The sequence below is a fragment of the Rhamphochromis sp. 'chilingali' genome (assembly GCF_963969265.1).
Source record: "Rhamphochromis sp. 'chilingali' genome assembly, chromosome: 8".
NCBI lineage: Eukaryota > Metazoa > Chordata > Actinopteri > Cichliformes > Cichlidae > Rhamphochromis > Rhamphochromis sp. 'chilingali'.
In genome coordinates, this window is record NC_137935.1 from 3,968,950 (window position 1) to 3,993,507 (window position 24,558).

The 24,558-nt window shown below is 41.4% G+C and overlaps 1 protein-coding gene across 7 annotated transcripts in view; it reads left to right on the forward strand.

Moving 5' to 3' along the window:
• Positions 1-24,558, forward strand: part of slc8a2b (solute carrier family 8 member 2b) — a 201,535-nt gene that overhangs the window by 138,801 nt on the left and 38,176 nt on the right. For 6 of the 7 annotated variants that reach the window (XM_080888611.1, XM_080888614.1, XM_080888612.1 and 3 more), the window contains 6 exons: positions 6,247-6,757; positions 15,878-16,015; positions 16,118-16,345; positions 16,857-17,252; positions 23,202-23,327; positions 23,555-23,750. In XM_080888611.1, coding sequence (XP_080744737.1) covers positions 6,371-6,757; positions 15,878-16,015; positions 16,118-16,345; positions 16,857-17,252; positions 23,202-23,327; positions 23,555-23,750 — 1,471 coding nt within the window. In that variant the 5' untranslated portion in view covers positions 6,247-6,370. The remainder of the gene's footprint in view (positions 1-6,246; positions 6,758-15,877; positions 16,016-16,117; positions 16,346-16,856; positions 17,253-23,201; positions 23,328-23,554; positions 23,751-24,558) is intronic. The other variant, XM_080888617.1, reaches the window with a different exon arrangement.

Sequence of the window (24,558 nt, forward strand, 5' to 3'; positions counted from 1 at the left end):
GGCAACACAACAGAAAGCTAATTAATGGTGAGACCCAGCGCTGAGCTCTTTTTCTGATCATTTAATCTAAAGTAACATATTTAATAATAATAATAAGCAGCCTGTCATTCATGTCTGTGAGATCAGATTCTGGTTGTTTCTGCGGTTTCCACATTGTTTTTCATGTTGCACACATTGGGGTCAAACATGTGGACTGCTGTGCACCCCAGCAATCATGGTTAATCATCATTTGTTGTAAATGGCTATTTCATGAGTAGAAGATTACCAACTGTACTCTGATTACAAACCATATACATGTTGAGGACCTGAACTCACATCAGTCTTGCATCTTTATTTTTCATCCTCTCCTCCCTCTGCCTCCCTTCCTCCTGAGCATTATTTTTATTTGGTGTTTTATTACCTCTCATATCTTTATTCCTCTTTTTCCTACCCTCCACCTGTGGTTTCCTCATCTTTGATCATTCCCCAGCATTCCCTTTGTAGAGGGCTGTCCACGCAGGAAGAGCCTAACAGAGACCATGGTGGTGACCACATGCAAAATAAGTAATCCTGAGAGGAAACGTGTCATTCATGAGGTTGTTCCTGAGGTCCCTACAGGTTCCTATGTAGCTGTTTACTCTCAGCAGAGGGGAGCGTCATAGAGAACCAGTTTGTGAGCTACTCTGTTCATGTCTGTGCTGTGTTCAGCTTTTTAGTTTAACTCCTGCAGAGAAGACAATCGTCAGAGTAGACTTCTTGAAGTTAAATGTGTCTGCTACAGCCAGGTTCTGTGCTTTTCATGCTGCTTTTTTAAAACTCTACCTCTTCACAGCATCATCAACACCAAGCTACATAGTATTGTTGTGTTGCTGTTAGCAACATGTCTGCATTGGCTGCATACCCAAAATCCTTTGTGTCACCAAATAATTGCTCAAATGGACACAAATGGAGTACCGTTTTAGATATACAAAGAGATGCATGATGTGTTTGATTGTTTACCAAAGAGTCCTGGGTATTACTGTGATACCACTACTACTGATTCCTTCCTCTGTTTATTCACTACCCGCTGTCCTTATGCACCTCCCATCACTCATGTTGTACTCTTCCTTCCTCAACTTATTGGCTTTTTATCTCTGATTCGCCCCTCTGTCACTCCTCATCTGTACTTCGCATCAGTCTGTTAATTTTTGCTTCTTCATTCCTCCTTTAAATCCATCCTCCTCACTCTTTCCCTCCCTCTTTGATCTCTCTTCATCTCCTGTCTTTAACTCCTCCTTTCCTGCTGGCCCCATTTTTTTTTATCTCTAATTTCCCATTTGGGTTTCACACAACTCTTCTCTTCTTTCTTTTATTCATGGGTACATCCTTCTCTTTTCCCACCCATCTCTCACTTTTTCCAGTTCTCAATAAATGACCTTCATCCATCTTTATATTATCAACTTTTCACTAAACAACCCATCTGTCTGTGCATAAATACTGACTCATAAAGCATGCTCTTTGGTGTTTTGGCTTATTCTGTAGACGTTGCTCATTTGTGTTTTTACAATAAACCATAAAATCTTCTGTAGATCATTTTCTTCTTTAAACTCCTTCAAATTGCATTTTTAAGCAGGGAGTAAATGCTGCAGCAGTCTAGGTGAGTCAGTCAAAAGATACTGAAGCTAATCTAATTCTGCTGAATCACACTGGAGTCTGTTAAGCATTTCAATCTGGAGGTGCTCGCATAAGCTGATTAATGAAATACCTCAGTGTAATTATTATCATTAGTTTACCCACATAAGCACATTTAAAAACACAGAATTGTCTTTAGAAATGCACTGAGTGGTTTTATGGTTGATATGCACAATAAAAAACTAATTTCTGCTCATATTTGTGAAAGGCTCAGTAAAAAAATAACCTCAGCAGTAATATTTATGTTAAAGTGTTCATTATACTGAAAGGCATGCATACATCAGAGCACATTTTAATCCTCAGTCTCTCCTTCCTCTCTCTTACCTGTGTTTTAGTCACCGGGTTACAGGGGCTGGGTTATGGCTCTTTCTGAATCTAAATGTTTCAACCCAACAACAAAATGATTCTCATGAGCCTCAACGTCTAATTTTCTACATTTATTTCTGGTCAGACATCCTGGAAATGTTTGTGTCTTATGAGCAGTTTAGTCAACACCATAATCAAAGTAAGTCAGTCATTTTTATCACTTTTGAAAGTCTCTAGTCAGCAGTGATTTCTGTCCGACAGCAAAAACTGCACCGAGGTTTGGAAGTGTTCAGCCTGATGTTTTCCACATACACGTACACATGTCTTCTAGTCAGATCTTCTATTAACATAAAGTATAACATTATTAACATAAGGTATAATATCAGCTGACTGTTGATTTCTCATGTTTTAAAGTCAGGCAAAATGAGACCGTCCAGATGCATCTGGAATCCAGAAAATTAACCCATTAATGACTGTAAATATTATTCATACAAACTTTGTTATTACCATGATCATTAAATATTAGTCTTTACAGACTTTACATCAAAAGTGCCGTATTCTTTTCTAAAAATCTTCACTAAAATCACTTTTTAGTTTCGGTTATATTTCTTAAGAGCCGGTTCGCAGCAGCCTCTGTTAAGCTTCTCAGCTGATAACTGAAGTCTAATATGAAACAGTCCAACAGGACAGCCTGGAGCTACTCATATAAATTTATTTTGTTTTCTTTTGAGAACAAGCACACTTTCCTAGGCAGACAATGGAAAGCACATTTTATCCTGACAGCCTGATTTTGTGTTCTGCAGTCCTTCAGCCTCGTTTATAAAACAATATGTAGGATCCATACTGTAATCTGGTTTATAAAACCTTACTCGCAGCCGGTGTTTCCTTTATGAACCGCAGTCCTTGTGGAAGTGTGCACACATGAATCAGCTTCAGATTCTGCCCTCTGAATGGCTCGTAAATACAAAGCACCTCATGAGTGCTGGTGCATAGAAACGAACCTACTAATCAACGGCTGCTTCTTTCACACAGCTGTGCCAGTGCATCCATCATGCAGCATTATGGAGCTGTGCTACCAAAGTATTTATATGTTTACAGCAATCAGACTGATGATTCATGGCTTAAAAACTTTGGTGCAGCATGATGCCGCCAAAGGACAACTTGTGTGTACCAGCTACGCGAGCGACTGCAGACAGAACAGCAGTTTTTGACACACTTTTGCTTTTGTCCTGTTGGGCTCAGGCTGCAGTAGATACACAGGAGCAAATATGGAGACTAAACATGTCTTCTTATACAAACACAAGCTGAAACCACACAGAATCTAATCGTCTAACTAATCGTGCATGATGTTTGTAAAGGTGGCATCTAATATTTGAATTGGCTGACCTTTGTGTGTGTGACTGCTGGGAAGTGTGATTCTTTCTTTGCTGTTGTGTAAATGTAAAACTGGATCCTGGCCTAAAAAGAGCTCTGGTCGTCTTTTTCAGTGATCTGATGGCTTCAGAAGTCCTGCTTCTGATGGAATAACTAAACCTGTGTTCTCCAAAAAAAAACAAAAGAAAGATAAACAGCAGGATTATAGAAGTTATCTTTTTTTTTTATATGAGCATAATTTTCATATTTTCATCAACCAAATTAATATGAGAGCAGATTAGGTGTGTAATGTTGTAAAACAGAAGGTGTTAGCAGGTGCTTCCCTCCTCACTAATGGACGGATGGAGAGAGATGAAGCGTAAGAGGGAGAGCGAGGTGGAAGATTAGGCACTGCTGCACAAACTGCAGGAAACACTGTTCGGTCCATCTGTCCATCCTTTGGTTTCACGCTGAGGTCTAAATTTCACCAGTTGGCAGAAGTGACGTTGCATGCTCACGCACACACAAACTTACCTCAGACAAGCGTTAGCATTGTTAGTGTGTTGGTGTCTCAAATTAAAAGGGAAAGAGCAGAAAGAATTTGGTGAGCAGTTCTGGGTTTGCATGACTCAAACAAAAACAAGCCTCTTTTTCTGGAGGCCATCATGGCGACTCGTCCTCCCTGCTGTCTCGGCTTCTTTGTACCGTCTTTCTATCTTTTGACTCTCTTCCTCCCATCCCTCTCTTCTTCTGTCTCTCATGTTTTCGCTCAGAGTTTTTTGCATTTGTTTGTCCTTTTTCCGTTTGTTCTCACCCCTGCTCCGGGTTTCTGCCTCACTTGTTTTTCTTTCCATCTGAAGTTCAAGGTAAACAATAGAGAAAATGCTGCTTTTAAGACGTTTATGCGACACGAGGTAACACTAAACCGAACTAAAAGTCACACACTACTATATTCATCCATTATTCATTCTTTTCTGTCTGCATTTGTCATCCTTTCTTCCACTTAGCCTTCTGCTCCAGCTTTTTCTATTGAGCCTTGATAATATAGAGATAAAATAATTATTTTTCTGTGTTCTGGTGACTCACCTCAATGTTTCATTCAAGAGTGAATCCACCCTTTTATACCTGCCAGCTTTCACTTACAACTTCCTTTGTCTATATTTACGGGGAAATCTTTACATAATTCACAATCCAGTTATTTTCTGCTTTCATATGAAAAACAAGAGCTACAGTATGAATGCAAGGTCAAAAACATCATACATAAAACGCACTGCAAAATAATATCAAGGGGACAACAAAGTAAGGTTACTTTGAGTGGGAACAAAAGCCAGTGTGAAAAGGTTGATTTTCCTAAATTGCTCTGGAGTTTCTATTCCTTGAATGAGGAGCGGGAGAGAACTCCAAAGCACCGAAGCCCCATCACAAACAGCTCTGTGCCACAGGATCAGCAATGTAGAGAGGGGATGAACAGCTCTCCTGTATCAGAGGGGGAATGAATACTGCAATGAACACTGTGAAGGGACTTTTTAGGAGGAGAATCTTATTTAATACACTAGTGTAGGTGGCTGAGAGTAGGCATTATGTCCTGCCAGCAAAGCCTGGCAGTCGAGTTTTGGAAATCCTGTCGCCTATCCAGGACTTTGCTAGGCATTCTAGATTAAATGCCATTACAGGGAGAAGGCAACGAACGCATGGGTGAGAGATGCAGCACGGTGAAAATGAAAAATGAAAGCTAAAGTCAAGAGGTGTGATTTTGTGACAAATTTGACATTTTCCTCAACAGATAAGGGTCAGTGAAGTCATCATCTAAAGGGTGATGACTTCATCATCGTATAAATAAGGCAAAACTGTTTCTGGTGAAACTCTTTAAAAAGAGAAAGAAATCGATATACTGACGTATATCTATCTACAAATATTCAAAAAAGTATTTCTTGGGTGCAGAGCAAGCCAAGTGCAGGGCTGGAATTTTAATTTGATGAAATAAATTTTGGAAAGCAACTGCTATTGCTGCCACTGAGTGTGTAATGAGAAACATGTTGTAAACTTCTTAGTTAAAACATCCATCCATTCATTTTCTTAACTGATAATCCAGTTTAAGGTCGCGGGGAAATAGAGCCTACGTCAGCTGTGATGTGGAGAGTTGAGGTACACCCTGGAAAGGTTGTAAGTCTATCACAGCGCTGCTGGGCTGAAACAGTAAGATTACAGAGCCAGATATAACTGCATCATCATTATTCTCTGAGCTGCATTTTCTTGCTGGAACTAGACAGCAGTGTGGATATTGAGTGGTACCCAGTTTCCACCAATGGAGTGCCAGTTAATGAATATTGTATCTATGCTCATTAATTCCTTTGGGTGGGTGGATGCATGCATAGATCAGTGCTTAGTGGTTCCATACCTTTATAATATCAAAGACGGGTGGTGACTATGGGAGGGGCTGCAGTGAGAATTTCACTATTGCATTGAAGGTGTAGAGATCATACAGATGACGACCTCTGTGTTATTATCCTCTGAAGGGTTTCACACCTTTTCCTACAAAAGCTGTGTAAGAATCGTTTCTGAAACCTGTCGAAATGTTGGCTGGCTCTCAAGGCTCCACCACAGAACTGGCTTCACACCAACACTGACACATTTTGCTGGGAAGGGTGTAAATTTGTGTAACTTTGGTAAAACCACAGATGCAACTGTAAAAAGTTTGTGTGATTTTTAAAACCTAGCGTAGCCAGAACTCTTCTCTCCTTTCTATTCTTCCCTCAGTGTTTTCATTAAAAAGTGTCTGACAGCATAGAAGACACTTCTTTTAGTGTTTGCTTAATGTTGCATAAGCTTCAAATGCACTCTTTGTTTGGTCTTCGGTACAGCTTTTAAAGCCTTTTCTTCTCTTTATTCATGAACTAATCCTGATTTTCCTTCTCGTTCTCTCTCCCCCCTCTGCAGGTGAGCTAGTCGCAGCACCCTCGGCTGTACCCAGCATCTCCCGTTCCCGTCTTCTTCTTCCTCTGCCTATTCCCATCATCTTCTGCCTCGTCTTTCCTGCTTCTCGTGGGAATCAAACGTCGTGATGTCTCTCTCCGCCTCTCCTGCCCCCTTCCTCCTCTTCTTCCTCTTCCTCCTTCCACTGCCACCCTGCCAGCCAGAGTCCCAGCGCAGTGACCCCAGCATGAACCCTGACCCAAGAACAGCCTTGCCCTCCATATTTCCCTCCTCCTCCGTCCTGCCTTCCTTATCTAATGATAATAGTACATCACCCAGCATTGGGGATAAGTGTGATGAGGTGACCGTGTGCAAGCCGGGCATCCTGTTACCTGTCTGGTACCCCGAAAACCCTGGAGTCGGTTACCAGGTGGCCAGAGCTGTGGTCTACTTCCTGTCACTCATGTACATGTTCCTGGGAGTGTCCATCATTGCTGACCGCTTCATGGCATCCATAGAGGTCATCACATCTCAGGTAGGATGACAAAAGTCATTTAACTATTTATAAAAGCAAAAATTACATCTTACAAGCTTGAACATGACATATACCTTGAGTCAGGCAAATGCACTCAATCCACGGGTGGTATAGTTGATATAAATGGTTTTTGTTTGGATCTCAGTTTGCATGAGGGGGGATGTTTAGCTTCCAAGGCCTGTTGACCTCACCGCTGAAGCTTTCAGACGGGTCGTTTTTGCAAACTTCTCAACTTTGAGAGCTGCTAGTTTTTCATCTTTTATTTCTTCAGGTTACAGATAGACTGCAGTGAGGATAAGTTGTGGTATGCTCCAAAAACAAAACACACGGTGGTCATAAATGTCAGCATACCTGGATTTGCCTCAGCACACCATTTTGGAACCAATGATGTAGGAATTACAAACTCATAGATTGTACAAATCTAGCAGGGTGTCGACCATCTTCCAGGCCAAATTACTCTACGAGTTATTTAAACTTTTGTCAGGTGACCACCACAGAGATCTGGAAAAAGGATGTACTACCCAGAAACATGGAATCAAAACTCAAGCACACCTTTCACATCAGTGCAGTCTCATGGTCAATCAGGAAATAGTGATGAATATGATCTGTTTCTTTACAAACACAGGATTGCCCTCATTTTCTTTGTGTCGCTCAGCGCAGGTTTAAAAGTAATGCTGGCGTCGTGTGTCTTTACACGACAGGCAACCTAATAAATCAGTTTTCAGTTACCAGGTGAACATACTTTAAACAGAACCATGAAATATTCATTAATGTAGTAAGAATGCTTTAGCAGCAAGTGAAGCTGAACATCAACAACAGCTGAACCTACAATTTGTAGTTTTAAAAAAAGTGCACAAAGATATCGATCAATCCAAGTTACAAGCGGCCTTCCCTTTATTTATTTTGAGTCGTAATAACAAAGAAATTAACGAGGCTGTCCCCACAGCGGATAGCTTTGTGTATTTGATTTGGACGATTTTACACCGGATGTCCTTCCTGATGCAACCCCCAAAGGATTTGTGTCTTCTCCTGGGGAACCTCTGGTTGTTAGGCAAATGTGTGAACCACTACACTATGGAGCTGCAAGTAATCTGAAGCAAGGTGTGGGATTCAAACGGTAGTGTATCAGAAAGTTATGATCTTCCACTTCCTAATTTGGCCTTTGTTGCTCTTTTAGCCTGGAGGTACATGACTTATGTCCATGAACATGAACTATTACACCGACCACGATGCTCTACCATCAGACTGTGTGCCGGAATAATTTGGGACCATTTCATGAAACTGCAGTGAAAATTGCTGTTCATACATCTTTGATGGAAAAGTTTTTTTGATTAACCTTCATTTTCACAGAATGTATTTACAATAGGTGTTCCAATGTGCTTTGTAAGGTTAAAAATGCCATTATTAGAGAAAACCAACAGACTATCCCCTGTGAGCAGCACTGTTTCCGAGTGCTGCTCACAGGGGCCAGTATCTGCAGATGGCTGCCCCTCCCTGAGGAAAAAAAGGAGAATAAAAAAGGAAAGAAAGAGAGAACATGAGCAACAAACAGGAAAAATGCAAACTACAGGAGAGAGGAAAGTTAAATGTAATGACATGTGGTGGTGGAAAAGTGAAAAGAGGGGAGTGAAGGAGGAGTGCTCTGTGCATGATGGGAAGTCCCCCAGCAGCCTGAGTCTATAAGGATGGTTCAGCGTCACCTGATCCAGCTCTTACTACAAGCTTTATCCAAAAGGAAAGGAAAGATAAAGCTTCCACCTGTCGAGTGTTTTCACTCAGCTATAGTGCAGACTGTTTGCTGACCGTGCACCAAACACTTCAAAATAGACCTACTTCATGTTAATGCATTAATAAAGTTGTGTTCCCGTCTTCAATGAAGCCATAAATGATTTGCTGGAACCTGTGAAGTGAATTTGTGCGCTTCATCATTCAGTCGTCTCCTTCCTGTAAAGCAGTTCCTTTAATGGCAATTTCATAGATTCCCCTCCTCTCTCCATTTCCACTGCAAACTGTAACAGTGCAAATGACCCTCAGCTGTTTTCAGAGTCAGCAGGCAGAGTTGTTATTTGTCAAAGTTGTCCTGATGTTTTTGCAGGAGTACAGCTCACAGGGTGTGTGTGTTTGTGTCCCAGGTGGCTTTTAATGGATCGGGTCTTGAGGTTATGCAGTGTATGCAGTGTTTTTTAACAAAAGACGATTGCGCCTGAGTTTTGAGGCTTCAGTGGACCCTGAGGTCCAGTTTGAAAGGAGGATGAGGAGACATGAAGGTCAGCTGGAGTGAGAAACGAGGACATTGAGACGCTGTTCCCAGTATCAAAGCTGTTTTCTGGTTTTTAAAAAAAGATGCTAACATCTACAGAGTATAAGATTTTGTCTTACACGATACTCTCCATATGATTCCTTTTCTGTTGTGGGTAGAACAGCAAAAAAACAAAGTATTAAAGTTTGAGTACAGAACATTTCTGAGTTTATTTCAGCTCCCAAGGAGTAATTTTACACATTCAGAGTAAAATGTTGCTCAGTGCTGGAGTTGTCTGACAGGACTTATAACATCAGTGTTAGCTCAACTCCTTGGAGATGCAATTACACTCCACCCACACATTTCATTTCTCCGGTTGCAGCAGCAGGAAAGAGTCGGTCTCCTCACTTCTATCATGTAAGCTGCATATAGACAGATGGCCAATGACTGCTTGTATTCTGCAGAGAGAGGCAAGTAGGGCAAGAATACCTTTATTACCAGAGGCTTAGAGGTCAATAAGAAACAGGAGTTAGCTTCTTTATTTTGAGTGTGCAGCACTTAAAGAGGGTATGTTACATGATTTTGATTAATTTACATTTTATAATGAATCAACCCAGATTTTGTTATTATAGATTGCTTACTTCATTCAGAAAGTTAAGACTTAATGTTAGTTAAAAGATTTTGTCACATTTCTGTGCCCCATACACCGCACTCTTACAGGCTTTATTATTATTTTATTTATATTTTCCAAACATCCCTGAACATGAATAGTGACCACGTGTCATTTTGAGGTTAAAGTTTTGAACTTTTGTTTTGTTTTTTGGGGGGTTTTGGCTGTGATGACTTTACCATTCTGCTAATACTATACTTTAGTTTTATCATTTAAGTTCGATTTCACATGTTCAGTTATCAGTTCCTTGTTTATTATTATTATTTCTTATATTTTGGGTTTGTTATTGATGTCAGTGTTTCTCTTCCTTCATCTGTGTGTTTATAACTTTGTTCTCGGATGTTCTTTCTGGTTCTTCTGGTTCCACCATGTTTTGCTTTGAAGCTTAATTTTCTTTCATGTCATGTGATAATTTTATTTTCTTGTCTTCCCTTGACTGGCTGATTAAGTGTTTCCAAATTCAGGGGCTGCATCCTTTGAAGGTTGCATTTGGAGGTCAGACTGACAGTCTGAGGGAAGCAGTCACTGCATTTAAATGTATATCGCTCTATAACATTGAATTTGGCTTCATACAAGTTACATGGCATTAGGGATTTTGTCCTCCATCTCTCTCCAACACCTCTCTAGCTGCCAGTTTCATGGTTGCTAGGCAACAGAGGCAGCGCTGATAGGCTACACTTCCGGTTTCTGAAGTTTTTGTGGCCTGTGAAGGTGTGCCCTATGTAGGCCACGTCCTTCGAAACATGCAGCCTCCAGATTTGGACACAGTTTCACCTGCGTCTGGTCCCCATCCTGTTTCTCATTCCCCGATCCGTTCCCGGTGTATTTATAGTCTTACCTTCTCTTTGCCTTTTGTGCATTTTCTGCGTGGCAAGCTCAGAGTTATTTCCCAGTGACCTCCTGTGTTCTGCTAGGCCTCTTGTGTCTCTGGATTTATGTTTGTTTCAATTTTTTTTTTGCATGTCTTTACTTTGTAGAGGTTGTTTATTTTGGACTTTAGTTGAGACCTGTTTTTGCATTTTAATGCAGGAGTCTGACTCCTTTTACACCTTTACACTTTTCTCTGCCACACAAGCACTAGAAACCATATCCACAAGTAACCACCACAGCATATCGCATTAAGATGTTGAAAGCATATATTAACAGTCTTTGTGCTTGCCACTGCAGAAGTGTTAAACACTTGGAAACATTTATTAAAAGTTATTCATTGAAACAACCATGGATAGCTATGCTCCTCAGCAGAGATGGGCAATAACGCGTTACAAGTAACGCATTACTGTAATCCGATTACTTTTTTCAAGTAACCAGTAAAGTAAGGGATTACTACTGCAAAAAAGGTAATTAGATTACTGTTACTTCCCCGTAAGCACGCTGTGTTACTGCGTTACTAAAACCGTGATTTTTTGACGAGTGTCTCATGACAGTGACGTAAGCGAGTGCGATGTTCGTGGCAACAGCTGTGTGCAGATCAACAATGAATAATATATCGAGTGCGGGAGAGAGTATGAGCGTGCAGCGTTTAAAGCGTGGAAGTACTGACCTTACTTTGAGTTTGATTCCATAAAAAGTGACAAAAACATTTAGTCCGCTGTTCACTGCGTGGGAAGAAAACTTCTTTTTACAGCGAAAAACCCCCTAAACTTCTGAGCAAGCACCGACAGTACGCTGCCACGGGAATGTGAAACTCCCAGATCCTTCCACTGACCGCTACAACACACCTGCACCAGGGTAAACCTCCGCCTGCCCCACTCCTTCTAAACAGGTGAAAATAGAGCAACAGGACCGCTGAGTCTTTGATTTTATTTATTTTCTGCTGTGGTTTACTCACATCTATTAGAAAGAGTGAGTGTAAACACAAACAACTATTTTATTTTATGTGCTGGAATGTGCAGAAAATAGGTTTAAATGTTCAACAAATTTCTTCCAGTCAGAGAATGTTGCATATCATTTAATGTTTGCTTGATGCATAAAGTTAAAAGATTAAAACTAACAAAACAAGTTTTAGAAAGAGACTTTTCCATTTGATTACATTTTATATGATGGATTATGCAAAAAAAGTAGAATTGGGCTAAAAGATCTATCGCTTTATTACCTATTCATGTTGTAAATCGTGTTTTTAAAAAGTAACTAAGTAACTAATTACTTTTGAAAATAAGCAAGTGCATTTATTTACTCTGGAAAATTTAAGCAGGCATCCAGCCTGAAAACAGCTGTGGAGGCAAACAACCACCATCTAGTTTAAAGTACCAGTCACACGGTCAAATGCAGTCCAGGTTAATTTGGTTCCGGTGACAGCTTAGTAAATCATTTTTAGTGGAGCCTCTTGACCGCAACTCATCTTTCCACAGGAGCTGTCCAACTCCATTCAGGTCATTCCCTGAGCCTAACAGATACATATACAGGGATCCAGAGGAATTACACTGAGATTGAATGTAATGAGAAATCTGTCAGATAAGGGGCTCTATAACGGGAAAGACAACAAAGTAATAGGCATGGTGGTAGAAGCCACAGGAAACATTAGCTCATCCATCCCCTTCATGGTCAGTGTACACGGATATCTGAGTGTGTACCCCACAATCCATCACCGTGGCAGGCACAGCACCACCTCTGCACCATCTACCGGTCAGGGCTCCGGTCAGTCTGTGTGCTGGTGTGTCTGTACACTGCAGGAGTATGTGGGAGTGCTGACCCTACATGTTCTACACCAGCGGTCCCCAACCCCCGGACCTCGGACCGGTACCGGTCCGTGAGTCGTTTGGTACTGGGCCGCGAGAGTTGAGGCTCAGCTGTGAAATGTATGGTTTTCAGGGTTTTTATCGGTTTTCAGCGTTATTTTGTTATCGTTTTTATCGTTAACTCGGTTTTCCTGGGTCTTTTCACGTGTGTTATGAATAACTTTTCAGTACCGGTACTAGTTTTATTTAGTTGTATTTATCAGCGACACCTTAAAGGCCGGTCTGTGAAAATATTGTCGGGCATAAACCGGTCCGTGGCGCAAAAAAGGTTGGGGACCGCTGTTCTACACTTCACTTCCTGTGTGAGCTCCTGTTATGAGGATTTATGAATGCAAAGGAAACAGAGTAAATGTAGTAACGACTATGTCAGCGAATAAACTGCTAATGGTGATGAATACAGCAGAAGCAGAGAGATAAATCTGTCTCTTTGTCTCTATGTAGATAAATACGACAAGAGAGCCACGACTCAGAAAAATTACATTCCCACTCACATAAACTGAATTCTGATTTAGAGGGAAATGTGTTTTGTTTTTTTCGTGGATTCTTTTTTCAACAGACACCTTTATTATCAACGTGGCTTTTCTGTTTATTTTCTTTCTTTGTGGTCATAGACTGTACGCGTGATCAAGAAAGAAATGAGGAACGGGAGTAAAAGCAAACTTGCTGGCTGCATATATAAAAATTCCCTTTCAAAGCCAGTAATAAATGTTGACTTTAGATAGGAAGCACATTTTCAACCTTCAGGTTTTTAACTGAGTTTTAAACTTTTTTTTTGTTAACTTAACCGTTTTGGGAGAAGTTAATGAAAAATAGTGTAAGTCATGTTCACGGATCCAAATGTTTAAACTGTGAAAATATTTGACTTTTAGTTTTTTATTTTATTTTTTTTAGTTCTGTTAATGTTTTCAGGCTTATGCTGCAGAAAATGGAGCTCAAGCCTCTAATGTGGTTAACATTATGAACATTTGTATTTGAATCCAAACCTTTCCCTCAATGAAAACTTGATAGTTTTGGTGCCTACAACACAACAACACGGAGTATGAAAATTACATTTGAAAGAAAATCTAATCTGAAAATAAGTGAGTGAGTAGCTGGAAGTCAAACTCTACTTGGCTGGATGACACTGCCTATCTTGTTAAATGTAAGGTATTAAAACTGCAAAACTGCTTTCCTGAGATGTAATTAAAAATGCTGTTTAGTGGAATGGGAAGGTCGTTTTTAAAACACAGGACTGGATGAGAACATGGAAGATTTGTTCTCACTGCAAATTCTCAGCAGGTAGAGATATTGAACTTCTTCTTGTTAACAAGAAGAAAAATTGTCCCCCTTCATCTAAGTTGGGATGCAAACTGAAAGGACCACTGTCGTTGTGAGGTAACGGTACTACCCAGGCTGTATCCCAATTCAGGGTCTGCAGCCTTAAAGTACGCAGCCTTAACGGTCCACAAGGGCCGCGTACTCAAAGACCGCTAAGGCCGGAAGTGTGAGGCTTGTGAAATGGGACGGTTTAGCCTCCTTCGTGCTGCCCAGGTTGCCTAGCAACCATGATACTAACAGCTGGAAACTTTTCAGCTTTGTTTGACAGAAATGAAGGAGAAAATCTTTTGTTCATTTGTTTGTTTGTTTCTACATGAGCTTTGATCATTCTCTGTAAGATTAAGCTCAGCTATTGAACGGCGTATATTTTAAAGTAAAGGCTTTAAAACCAAGTTAGTACAAACGTCACTAATGTCACATAACTTTGCCGACAGTAATATTTTAATGTTCTTCGTTATTAAACATTTGCACATAAAGAAGTGACATAATATTAAGTACTTACTTTTAAAAGTTTACTCTTCCGCCGTTTTTTTTCGGCAAAATTATCCACACCCACCGCCGCGCTATGCATTCTGGGATATGTTGGGCCACGAAGTCTACGCCGCCACATCCTTAAAATTCAGGGAAATGAAGGACGCATTTGAGGGCCGCATTTCGAGCAGCCTGCGAATTGGGACAGCCTTCGTCGCGTCGCTGTGACGTAATCGGCCTTAAAATGCGGCCTTTAAGGCTGCAGAGCCTGAATTGGGATACAGCCCCACTGCATTATCTGCAGCCCCAGCATGTGAGAACAGTGACTTTTTACTGTCCAGAGGCTCATACAGATCACCATGGAAAACGTATTAGCAAAAAAGAAAATCCTTCTTGGTTTTTCATTCTTGAAACAACAGGGAGGTGTGGACTGGCTGCTACTTAGATTCCTATTTTTCTATGCCGAGTGCTCTGTCAACCAATAACACATTTAAACAACTATTATGTTCCTTTAAGGACCTTGCCTAACATACTAACAATCTTATATATCTTGACCAGAAATACTTCAACATGCAAACTGAATTAGTAGACATTATGTCGTTATGTTCATGTGTGTCAGCCATTTCCCCATGTGTTCCCACTTCCCTCATTATCCTCCTGTGTGTATTTAGTCCAAGTGTTTTCAGTCACTCCTTGCCGGATCGGCTGCGTTTTTCCCATGCCATGTCGTGCTTTCAGATTTCCATATCACTTTGCTATGTTTAGAGTTTTTCTTGTTTGTTTTCTGTTCCCCAAGATTTTTCTTGGTTCTTGTTTCTTTTCTAGTTTACCCAGTGTAGGTCATTGTTTAGTTTTATGTTGTTTTCGTCCTTTTATTTTGTACTGTTTTGTCTGCCTAAATAAACCGCTCATCATCAGTTATGTTTGAGTTTTAGTATGTCCAGACCTGGGTCCACTCTTTGCACTCCATGCAGTTTGCCTGAGCAGACTGTGACAAGGAGAGCAAGTTAAAAAAGATTTTTTCTTTCTCTCCATGACTGTTGGAAACTCATGAATGAAAGCACATGATGGCATTCCTCTGAAACAAATGGCTGTAGTTCAAAAAGTATGCATGTGTGGGCTTTGAGGCATGGCTTTTTGAAAAGCAAACAAGCGTAGCTACGTTTTGCAGGTAAAATGATGGCTGTAGGTTAAAAATTGTGGTCACAGCGGCAGATTAAATACCAAAATTTCAGACGAGATTTTCTGCATGTCTCACTCTAACCTCACTTTAGCTTCCCAGTGTACATGAACGGGGAGAGATTTGAGAGATTTCTCTGGACAGTTTTGACCAAAACTGAAAAACTGTAAGAGGTACCGTGAAAATGTGCCTAAAGGAAGAGGAGTGACAGCAGAGAAGAGAACGAGTCTCTCCATTCAGTGTCTAATTTAAAAAATCTGAATAGAAGCGAACAGTGCATGAACGAGCCGCTTCTTTTGAGGTATGAACAGCGTATCTATGACTACTTGGTGGATGAAGAAGAAGAAATAATCTGATAAGGATGTGGAGGTTTACACAGACCGTGGACTGGCATCTTCCTAACTCTCTGTTCAGCCTAGGGTGGGGCAGGTTACATCTTCATCCTTCTACGTAGTCCAGACTTTTTACATCAAGCACGCTAACACAAATTGTGTGTTTGGGCCAACAGGAGAAGGAGGTGACCATCACTATGCCTAACGGGGAAACGTCAGTGATGACGGTTCGAATCTGGAATGAAACAGTGTCCAATCTGACGCTCATGGCTCTGGGCTCCAGCGCTCCAGAGATACTGCTCTCTGTTATAGAGGTACACACACACACACACACACAGTAACTCTGTGTATCGTTTATTGAGATGCAGATGGTAAGTAGACTTGTCTTTCCTCTCCCTGTTACAAACTTTTTGCAGGTGTGTGGTCACGAATTCAAGGCTGGCCAGTTGGGTCCAGGAACCATCGTCGGCAGTGCTGCCTTCAACATGTTTGTGATCATCGGGATCTGCGTGTGGGTGATCCCCAACGGCCAGAGCCGGAAGATCAAACATCTGCGGGTGTTCTTCATCACCGCGTTCTGGAGCATCTTCGCCTACATCTGGCTCTACCTTATCCTGTCTATCATATCACCGGGTGTCGTGGAGGTGAGGCAGACTCAGTGTGAGAGGATGAAAGAATCAGTGAGCTCAGAGGTGCAGTGGCAACATACCAGATATTTATTCATCTTTTTGGTAAATTGGTAAGTTCTCAAATGAACCCTCTAGCATGAAGACGTGAAGCGAAGTGATCAGGAAATAGTTTTGACACGGAGCAGTTTTTGTCTTTTATTTGTTTTAGAGGTTGGGGAATATGTGGAGGGAGACATGTCAATATCGTCTTCTTCCTGCTTGCTGATGGACAAACTTCTAAGCAAAGATATCTCTTATTCTTTTTTACCACACAAGTAGTGATGTTAACTTGTGAATCCAAATGTGACCACATACTGTTGTTTCCTTATGGGCCAGGTCGCCTCACAGCAAGCAGATCCCGGGTTCAGAGCTCCTCCTTCAGAGTTACTTCAGCTGTTAAGAAGATGGATAGATGAATGGATGGATGGATGACTGATCTTTAACGACTATAATAGTTCTAACTTTATAATCTCCATGTGTGTTTCAGGTGTGGGAGGCCCTGGTCACCCTGCTCTTCTTCCCTGTCTGCGTCATCCTGGCTTGGATCGCTGATCGGCGCCTGCTCTTCTACAAATACATGGGCAAGCGTTACCGAGCCGACAAGCGCCATGGCATCGTTGTCGAGACTGAAGGGGATTTGACACCCAACAAAGGCGGCATGGAGATGATCATAGATGGCAAGTTCCCAGCGCGAGGGGGCGCTGTGGTTCCTGCTGAAAACTGTGGGGGCGGCACTCAGGACGGGACCACAGGCGCCACAGCCAACAACATTGGAGCGGCAGCAGGAGCCGTGGGAACAGGAGGGGGAGCCAATCTGCCCCACTCCACCAGCGCTACAGTCAATGTGGAAAGCAGCAAGGAGCTGGATGAGAGCCGCAAGGAGGTGAGACAGAGACGGGAAGAATCTTCAGAGAGCAGCATAGGAGAGCATCTGATCACAAGCACAACATCAGAATCAAACATTAGACTGTTAGTTTGAGAGATTCAGTTACACGCCAGATGATGTGTTACATAAAACTGTCTGAAAGGTCTTCCTATAAAACAGGTGAACTTCAACCATCAGATCAGCAAACCAGAGAGTCAAAACATAAATAAAAATATTTCTGAAGACAGACAGGAAAACAACAAAAACCTATGGAGCACTTGTTACTGCACATTTTAACACTGTCACTATGCAAACAAAGTTTTTCTTTCCATTCCTCAGATGCATTTCTGGTTTGTGCAGAACATCTTAGTGCTATGTGTGGAAAATCTGTGTTCAAAGTGAGGAAATGAAGAAACAAGTGTTTCATTTTCATGTAATCTTTAGAATGTAAATCCATTTGGACTCTGGGGTCATTGCATATGTGGCTTACCATATATTCATTTCATAATTGGATTTCCCACATTTTTATGTTGGTGAAAAATCTAAACTTGCACTTTCTGCTTTTTTAGCACAGAATTGTAGTTCTCCAGAAGCTGATTGTGTTCATCTGGACGTAGCGTTTTTGTGGGAGAAATGTTTCGTCACTCATCCAGGTGACTTCTTCAGTCTCAGCTGACTGCAGGTTTCCCCAAACCTATAAACAGTACATTTGCATAATGACTGAAACCAGCCCAGTGAAGCTATACCCAGGGGAATCTACACCAAGTCTGTATGGTTTACTGAAAATACATAAACAGGGTGCACCTTTAAGACCGATTGTCTGTATGATCAACTCTGTCACCTATAACATCTCCAAGTTTCTGGCTTCCATCCTGAACCCGCTGGTGGGCAGCTCTGAACACCACATCCAGAACACCCTGGATTTTGTTGAGAAGGTGAGAGATGTCATTATGGAGGCAAATGAAACCATGGTCTCGTACGACGTTACATCTTTCTTCACTTGCATCCCAGTCACAGAAGCGTTGGAGGTAGTTCGTAAGAGATTACAGGATGACACCAACCTCAGCAACAGGACCACTCTCAGCATCGACCAAGTGTATTTGAACTGTGCCTTCATTCCACCTACTTCACATACAAGGGTCAGTTCTACAGGCAGAAACATGGGTGTGCCATGGGCTCCCCAGTTTCACCCATCGTGGCCAATTTGTACATGGAAGAAGTGGAAAAGAGGGCTTTGCTGTCCTACCCTGGAACACCACCAAGCCATTGGTTCAGCTATGTGGATGACACCTGGGTGAAAATCAAATCTCAGGATGTACCACAATTCACGGATCACATAAACTCGGTGGACCAACACATCAAATTCACCAGGGAGGATATGAAAAGTGGCAGGTTAGCCTTCTTAGACTGTGAGATTTCCATCAGTAATGGGGGACATCTAAAAGCTGACGTGTACCGTAAACCTACACATACAGATCAGTATTTAAGGTTTGACTCTCATCATCCACTGGAGCACAAACTGGGTGTCATCAGGACGCTACAACACAGAGCGAACACCATCCCCACTGACACAGCGGCCAGGGAGGCAGAAGAACAGCACATCAAGAAGGCCCTGAGTAAATGTGGTTATCCCAGCTGGACTTTTGTCAAAGCTGGAAAGGCTCCTAAAGAAAGCTCCAGCCGATCCACGAGAGAAGGACAACCGCTGCCCAAGCGAAAACCTGTAGTGATCCCATACGTGTCAGGAGTATCGGAGCAGTTGAGACGCATTTTTTCTAAACACCGGGTCTCTGCGGCTTTTAAACCCCAAAACACGCTGCGCCAAAAATTGGTCCACCCCAAGGATCGGGTCCCCCGACACAAACAGAGTAACACAGTGTACACTGTTAAGTGCAGGAGGATTGCCAGGATTTATACATCGGGGAAACCAAACAACCTCTGGCGAAGAGGATGGCACAACACAGAAGAGCCACCTCGTCAGGCCAGGACTCTGCAGTCTATTCACACCTACAGGCCAGTGGACACTCTTTCAATGATGAGGATGTAACATCCTGGACAGAAAGGAACACTGGTTTGAGCGCAGAGTCAAGGAGGCCATTTACGTGAAAAGGGAAAGACCATCTCTGAATCGAGGAGGGGGCCTAAGGGTGCATCTGTCACCATCTTACAATGCTGTGATTGCAGCCATTCCCCAACTCTCTGTGAATGGTACTCATGGTTATTGATCAGTGGTTGTTGATCAATGACCATGAGAATTTGCATAATTAAGATTAAGGAACTGACCTCCCAGCCCATTGTTCCTTCAGTGGGCTGGTTTCAGTCATTATGCAAATTTACTGTTTATAAGATTGAAACCTGTAGTCAGCTGAGACTGAAGAAGTCACCTGGATGAGTGACGAAACGTTTCTCCCACAAAACGCTACGTCCAGATGAACACAATCAACTTTTGGAGATTTACTTACCTGGATGATGGAGCGTGCATCAAGACGACAGAATTGCAGGAAAATAATGGATTATTTCTCAGCAGGAGACAGAAAGATAGAGTGCTCAGTACATTTCAAACACCACCCAGTGTAAGGTTTCTGCCACAGGCCCACGCTCCTTAGTCTAAATTATATTTTTCATACTAAAATATAATTATTAAATTTACAAATGTACTGTGTTACAAAAAAGCAGAACAGAAGATTTAATTTAAGTATTTGAATATGTGCTTCATTATTTTCTGGCTTCTGGCTCAGAACACATGTAAAAAGTTTGTTATTTTGCCTCATAAATAAAAACATAACTTTTAGTTTTTTGAACAAGTTTTTAACAGATTTCTAAAGTACTTGTGTTTTCTTGTTTTTATGAAATCTCGTCTGATAAATTTGTTAAGCGCCTCAAATGCAGATAAATGTGTCTCCAGTTTAAATTTCCTCGAGTGAAGCATGCATGCTTTGTTCTGCACTTTATAATCTCATTTTGTTAACAATCGCTGCTTTGCACCTGTCTGGAATGCAGATGACAATAAGCCCATTTACATCTGCTGTGAAAAGATTAACGGCTCTTACTTTTGAGGAGTAGAACGAACTTTTTTCTTATCTGAACTGAAAATCTATCAACAGTACAAATCATAAAACCCCCTGAGGAGACCTTGTAATACTTGGCTCTATAAATATAATTTACTTGATTTAGAACTGAGGATGGAAAATGAGAAAAGCAGAGAAATGAGACTCTTGGGAAGAAACTTTATTAAAATAAAAGCTAGACAGACAGTAAGAACTGAGAGACAAACAGGTCCTCATCCACATCATTTTTCTGGCCCAATTAAACCAGGCTTTAAAATATCATTCTGATATTTTAAGCTAAAATATGCTCCAAAGTGGACTTTTTTAAAGTTGCCTTTCACAGGTATTTTCACAGTTTACCTTGGACTTGGGTGACAAGTTTGAAGACGCTGCCCATACTTACATAATTGGAGTTTTAGAAATGTAATTACATTTTGCTTTTTTACTCCTAATTTGGCTGTATGTGCGGTTCATGCTCAGATATCACAAGCTGTACTGAAATGTACAGTACTGTATTTAGTACCAGAGAAAAAGTAGCCTTAAAGTTGAGGGTTAAACGTTATTCTGCTGATAATATTGTGCTAAATGGCCTTTTAGGTAGGTTCGCACCCTGAAAGCCAGCTGAAAGTGTCGAGTGCACTCCACCCCTGCAGTTTTGCTATTTGAGTTCGCTGTGTGGGCAGAAACTTGATGTAAATGTGTGCAGAGGCAGAACGCAGCCTCAGGCTGTGGGCTTCACTTCCTCTCACTGAGGTGACCCCTTCAGGACCACTCACTCCTTTATTGATACTGAGCTATCACTTACTGTGAAACCTGGCTCCATGCATATGCAGCACATACAGGTTACACTGAAAAGGGTTATTTCTTTTTTTGCTAACAGTCGCTCTTAGAGGGAAGATAGACCAAAGCAGACCACATATGGCCCGAGTCCCTGGATCCAGCAGGACTATTTTAATCCACATTACAAAGAATCCTTCACAAAAGTTCTGGATTCAGATCCAAAGAAATTCTAAAAGTTAATCACGCCACACAGAGTCTTGCAAATACATCCATAACTGAAAAAATAACACATTAACAAGGAAACACGCTGTTCACTCTTGTTTGTCTACAAGGTTTTTTGTTATCTGTTTTTTGTGACTCAGTTTCATTACTTCCTTCCAGGTTCTCTCGCTGGTGTTGTGCACAGCATTTTGTTCTCTTTTTTATTTATAAAACAAATAAAGTTCCTCTTTGCATCTCTTTGAGATTCCTGATAGGCATTTGGATCCTCTCTCTACACCCGGTAGCACAGGCCAAAGGTGCTTATCAAAATCTGCAAGACTGACTTAGTCTTGTTTGTCTAATAAACTGCTGTTGGACAGACAGACTTATTTCCCATACTCAGCATCAATGTTTTTGTCTCTTTCAGTCCTTGTAAACAAGACAAGACAAAGAACAGCCCATCAGGGGAGTCAGACCTGCACATTTTTACATATTTTAAGAGCAGGTTCACAGCTCCTGTTAAAATGCCAGAAACAACCTGTGTTTCATGTTGTGTAGAGAAAATGAAAGAAATGGTTTAAGTATTACCATATTTGTGTTTGCTTAATGGTCTATTTGTAAATCTGCAGAGTACCTGGTACAGACTGAGAGTGGGTTATGTTATATCTTTTTCAAAGTGACATGCAAAAATATATCCTAACACCAGATCAGCTTCACCTATTCTAATACAGTATGTGGTTATATTGTGAAGGCGATTAGTAGGAAGCAGGATAATAACTGCTGATTAAAACTGTAAATCATATTGTATCTGGTGGAAGTGAAACATCACCTGACTGGATATCGTTATGGAGAAAAGGCGTTATGTTAGTTTTGTTTAGTTTTGATTTTTTTTGCTGACCATTTCAAGTAGCACAAATGTGGGATGTTTTCTGCACCAACTCATGTGATCAAATGTAATTAGACATCAGGCCTCTTTGTGTGACTGTCTTTGGACAGCAAAGGGGTAATTTATTCCTTTAACTGATGACATTTTCTCTTTTAATGCTTGAAAGTTGTTGGAGGTTATTATTTCAAAATGTCATCCTTTTGATAGCTCGAGCTTTTAGAGAAAAGATGCAGTGATTCTGTTATTATGAAACTGAAAAAGTATATAAGATATTTCTGTGTTAGCCTTTTTTGTATTTTATATCTCTAAGACTTGATGCAATCTTGTAAAAAACTAAATGTACCTGTACTGTATCCAAAGGGGGGGGGGGAGAGAGAGTAAAGAGCAGCCAGACACTGCTAACAAACTGCACTTGATTAGTTGATCTTCAACAAGTGTGATGAGCTCTGTGAAAGCAGAAGTTTTGACAGTTTGCTGGTCTGGAGCATTAGTTGTGTGTTAACACAATTCCTCAGTCTTCCCAGGAATTCTAAAAAAGACAGAACAGCTTAAGTTTGCAAAATTATGTCTGAGCAAAGCCCAAAATTTCTGGAACGATGTCCTTCAAACAGACGAGACCAATGTTTGGTCACGATGCACAGCAGTTCATACCAGTTGCATACCAACTATTACACGGGGTGGAGGAGTGATGATTTGGGCAGCCACAGGACCCGGAGTCGACCAGAAACTCCTCTGCATAGCAAAGTACTCTGGAGTCACAACCATCTGTCACAGCAGCAAACCTGCAACAGAATGGCTGAAAAAGAAAAGTATCAAAGTGTTGCATTGATCCAATCAAAGTCCTAAAAAAGCTGTGCATATATCTGAGACGTGTAATTTTAAAAAAAAGCCTGAAAACATATAAAATATTTAGTCTTGGAGGCAGTGAGAAATTCTTTTCTTTTACGTGAGTGGAAACGTGTCTGCAGAAACTGTACGTGATGAGAATGTCTCGCTCTTCTGTCGTGTCGATTCCATCTTAAGCATATTTGTGTCCTCTCATCTTTCCTCCAGGTGATTCGTATCTTGAAGGAGTTGAAGCAGAAATATCCTGATAAAGAGCTGGACCAGCTGGTGGAGCTGGCCAACTACTACGCCTTGCTGCACCAGCAGAAGAGCCGAGCTTTTTACCGCATTCAGGTAACACACACACACACACACACACACACACACACACACACACACACACACACACACACACACACACACACACACACACACACTGTCTCTCTCTCTTAGGCCCTGAGGTAAACACACAAGGTTGTCCAGAACTGTGGGAACGCATAAAGTAGTTCAAGGGCTTCTAAAAATGATTCTGTACTCTTTGTTTCCTTTAACCCCTCATCCTCCTCTTCCTCTCCCTGAAGGCGACTCGTATGATGATCGGAGCTGGAAACGTCCTGAAGAAGCATGCAGCGGACCACGCGCGGCGCACAGCCGTAGCTGACGAGGAGGCCCCAGAAGACGACGACATGGCTGTGTGCAGCCGCATCTCATTTGAGAGTCCTCACAGTCAGTGCATGGAGAACTGCGGCGTCCTGATGCTGGCTGTGGCGTGTCAAGGTAGCGAAATGAATTACGCATAAGCTTATAATGAGTCCACATAAATAAGACAAGAGGCTGAGAGCTGCTGTGGTAATAAAGCATAAAATCTTTCTGTTCTACAAATCAGTGCAACATTTGATCTAAACTTTTTCTGTCTTTGATCCGACCTGTGGTCAGTTTCCTCCACTGAACCTAAAGGAAGACATTTAATTACTTGTAAAAGTACTTATGGAAGAAGCACTTTAAAGAGAGCCTGCAGTAACCCGTGCTTAAACAGAATTTCTTTTTTTAACACAGCAGTTTGAAAAAATTTCACGTAGCTTGTTTTGAGGAATCCCAAGAAAAGGTTTTTGGGGGTTTTTGGAGTAATTGTCAATGACCAGCTACCACATTTTGACCCATCCATGTGGTCACAGTACGAAAGCAATTTTTTCACACAGCTTTATTAAGTATGTCAGAGTTTCTGATATATATGCCTGATTCTAAGGCACCTAGATGGGAGGCACTGATTGATGGACAGCTATACATAATACAGCTGAATAGGATTCCCCCCTCCCACACACACACACACACACACACACACACACACACACACACACACATATTCTGGTGTCAAAAATCCAGATGCATACATTTCAGCCTGTAGATTCATGACTATTTCCTTCAAATTCTTAAATTCGTTTGTTCATGTTTCCATCGATCCATCCATTTTCATCCGCTTTATCCGGAGCCGGGTCGCGGGGGCAGCAGCCTAAGCAAAGAGGCCCAGACCTCCCTCTCCCCAGCCACCTCCTCCAGCTTATCCGGGGGAACACCAAGGCGTTCC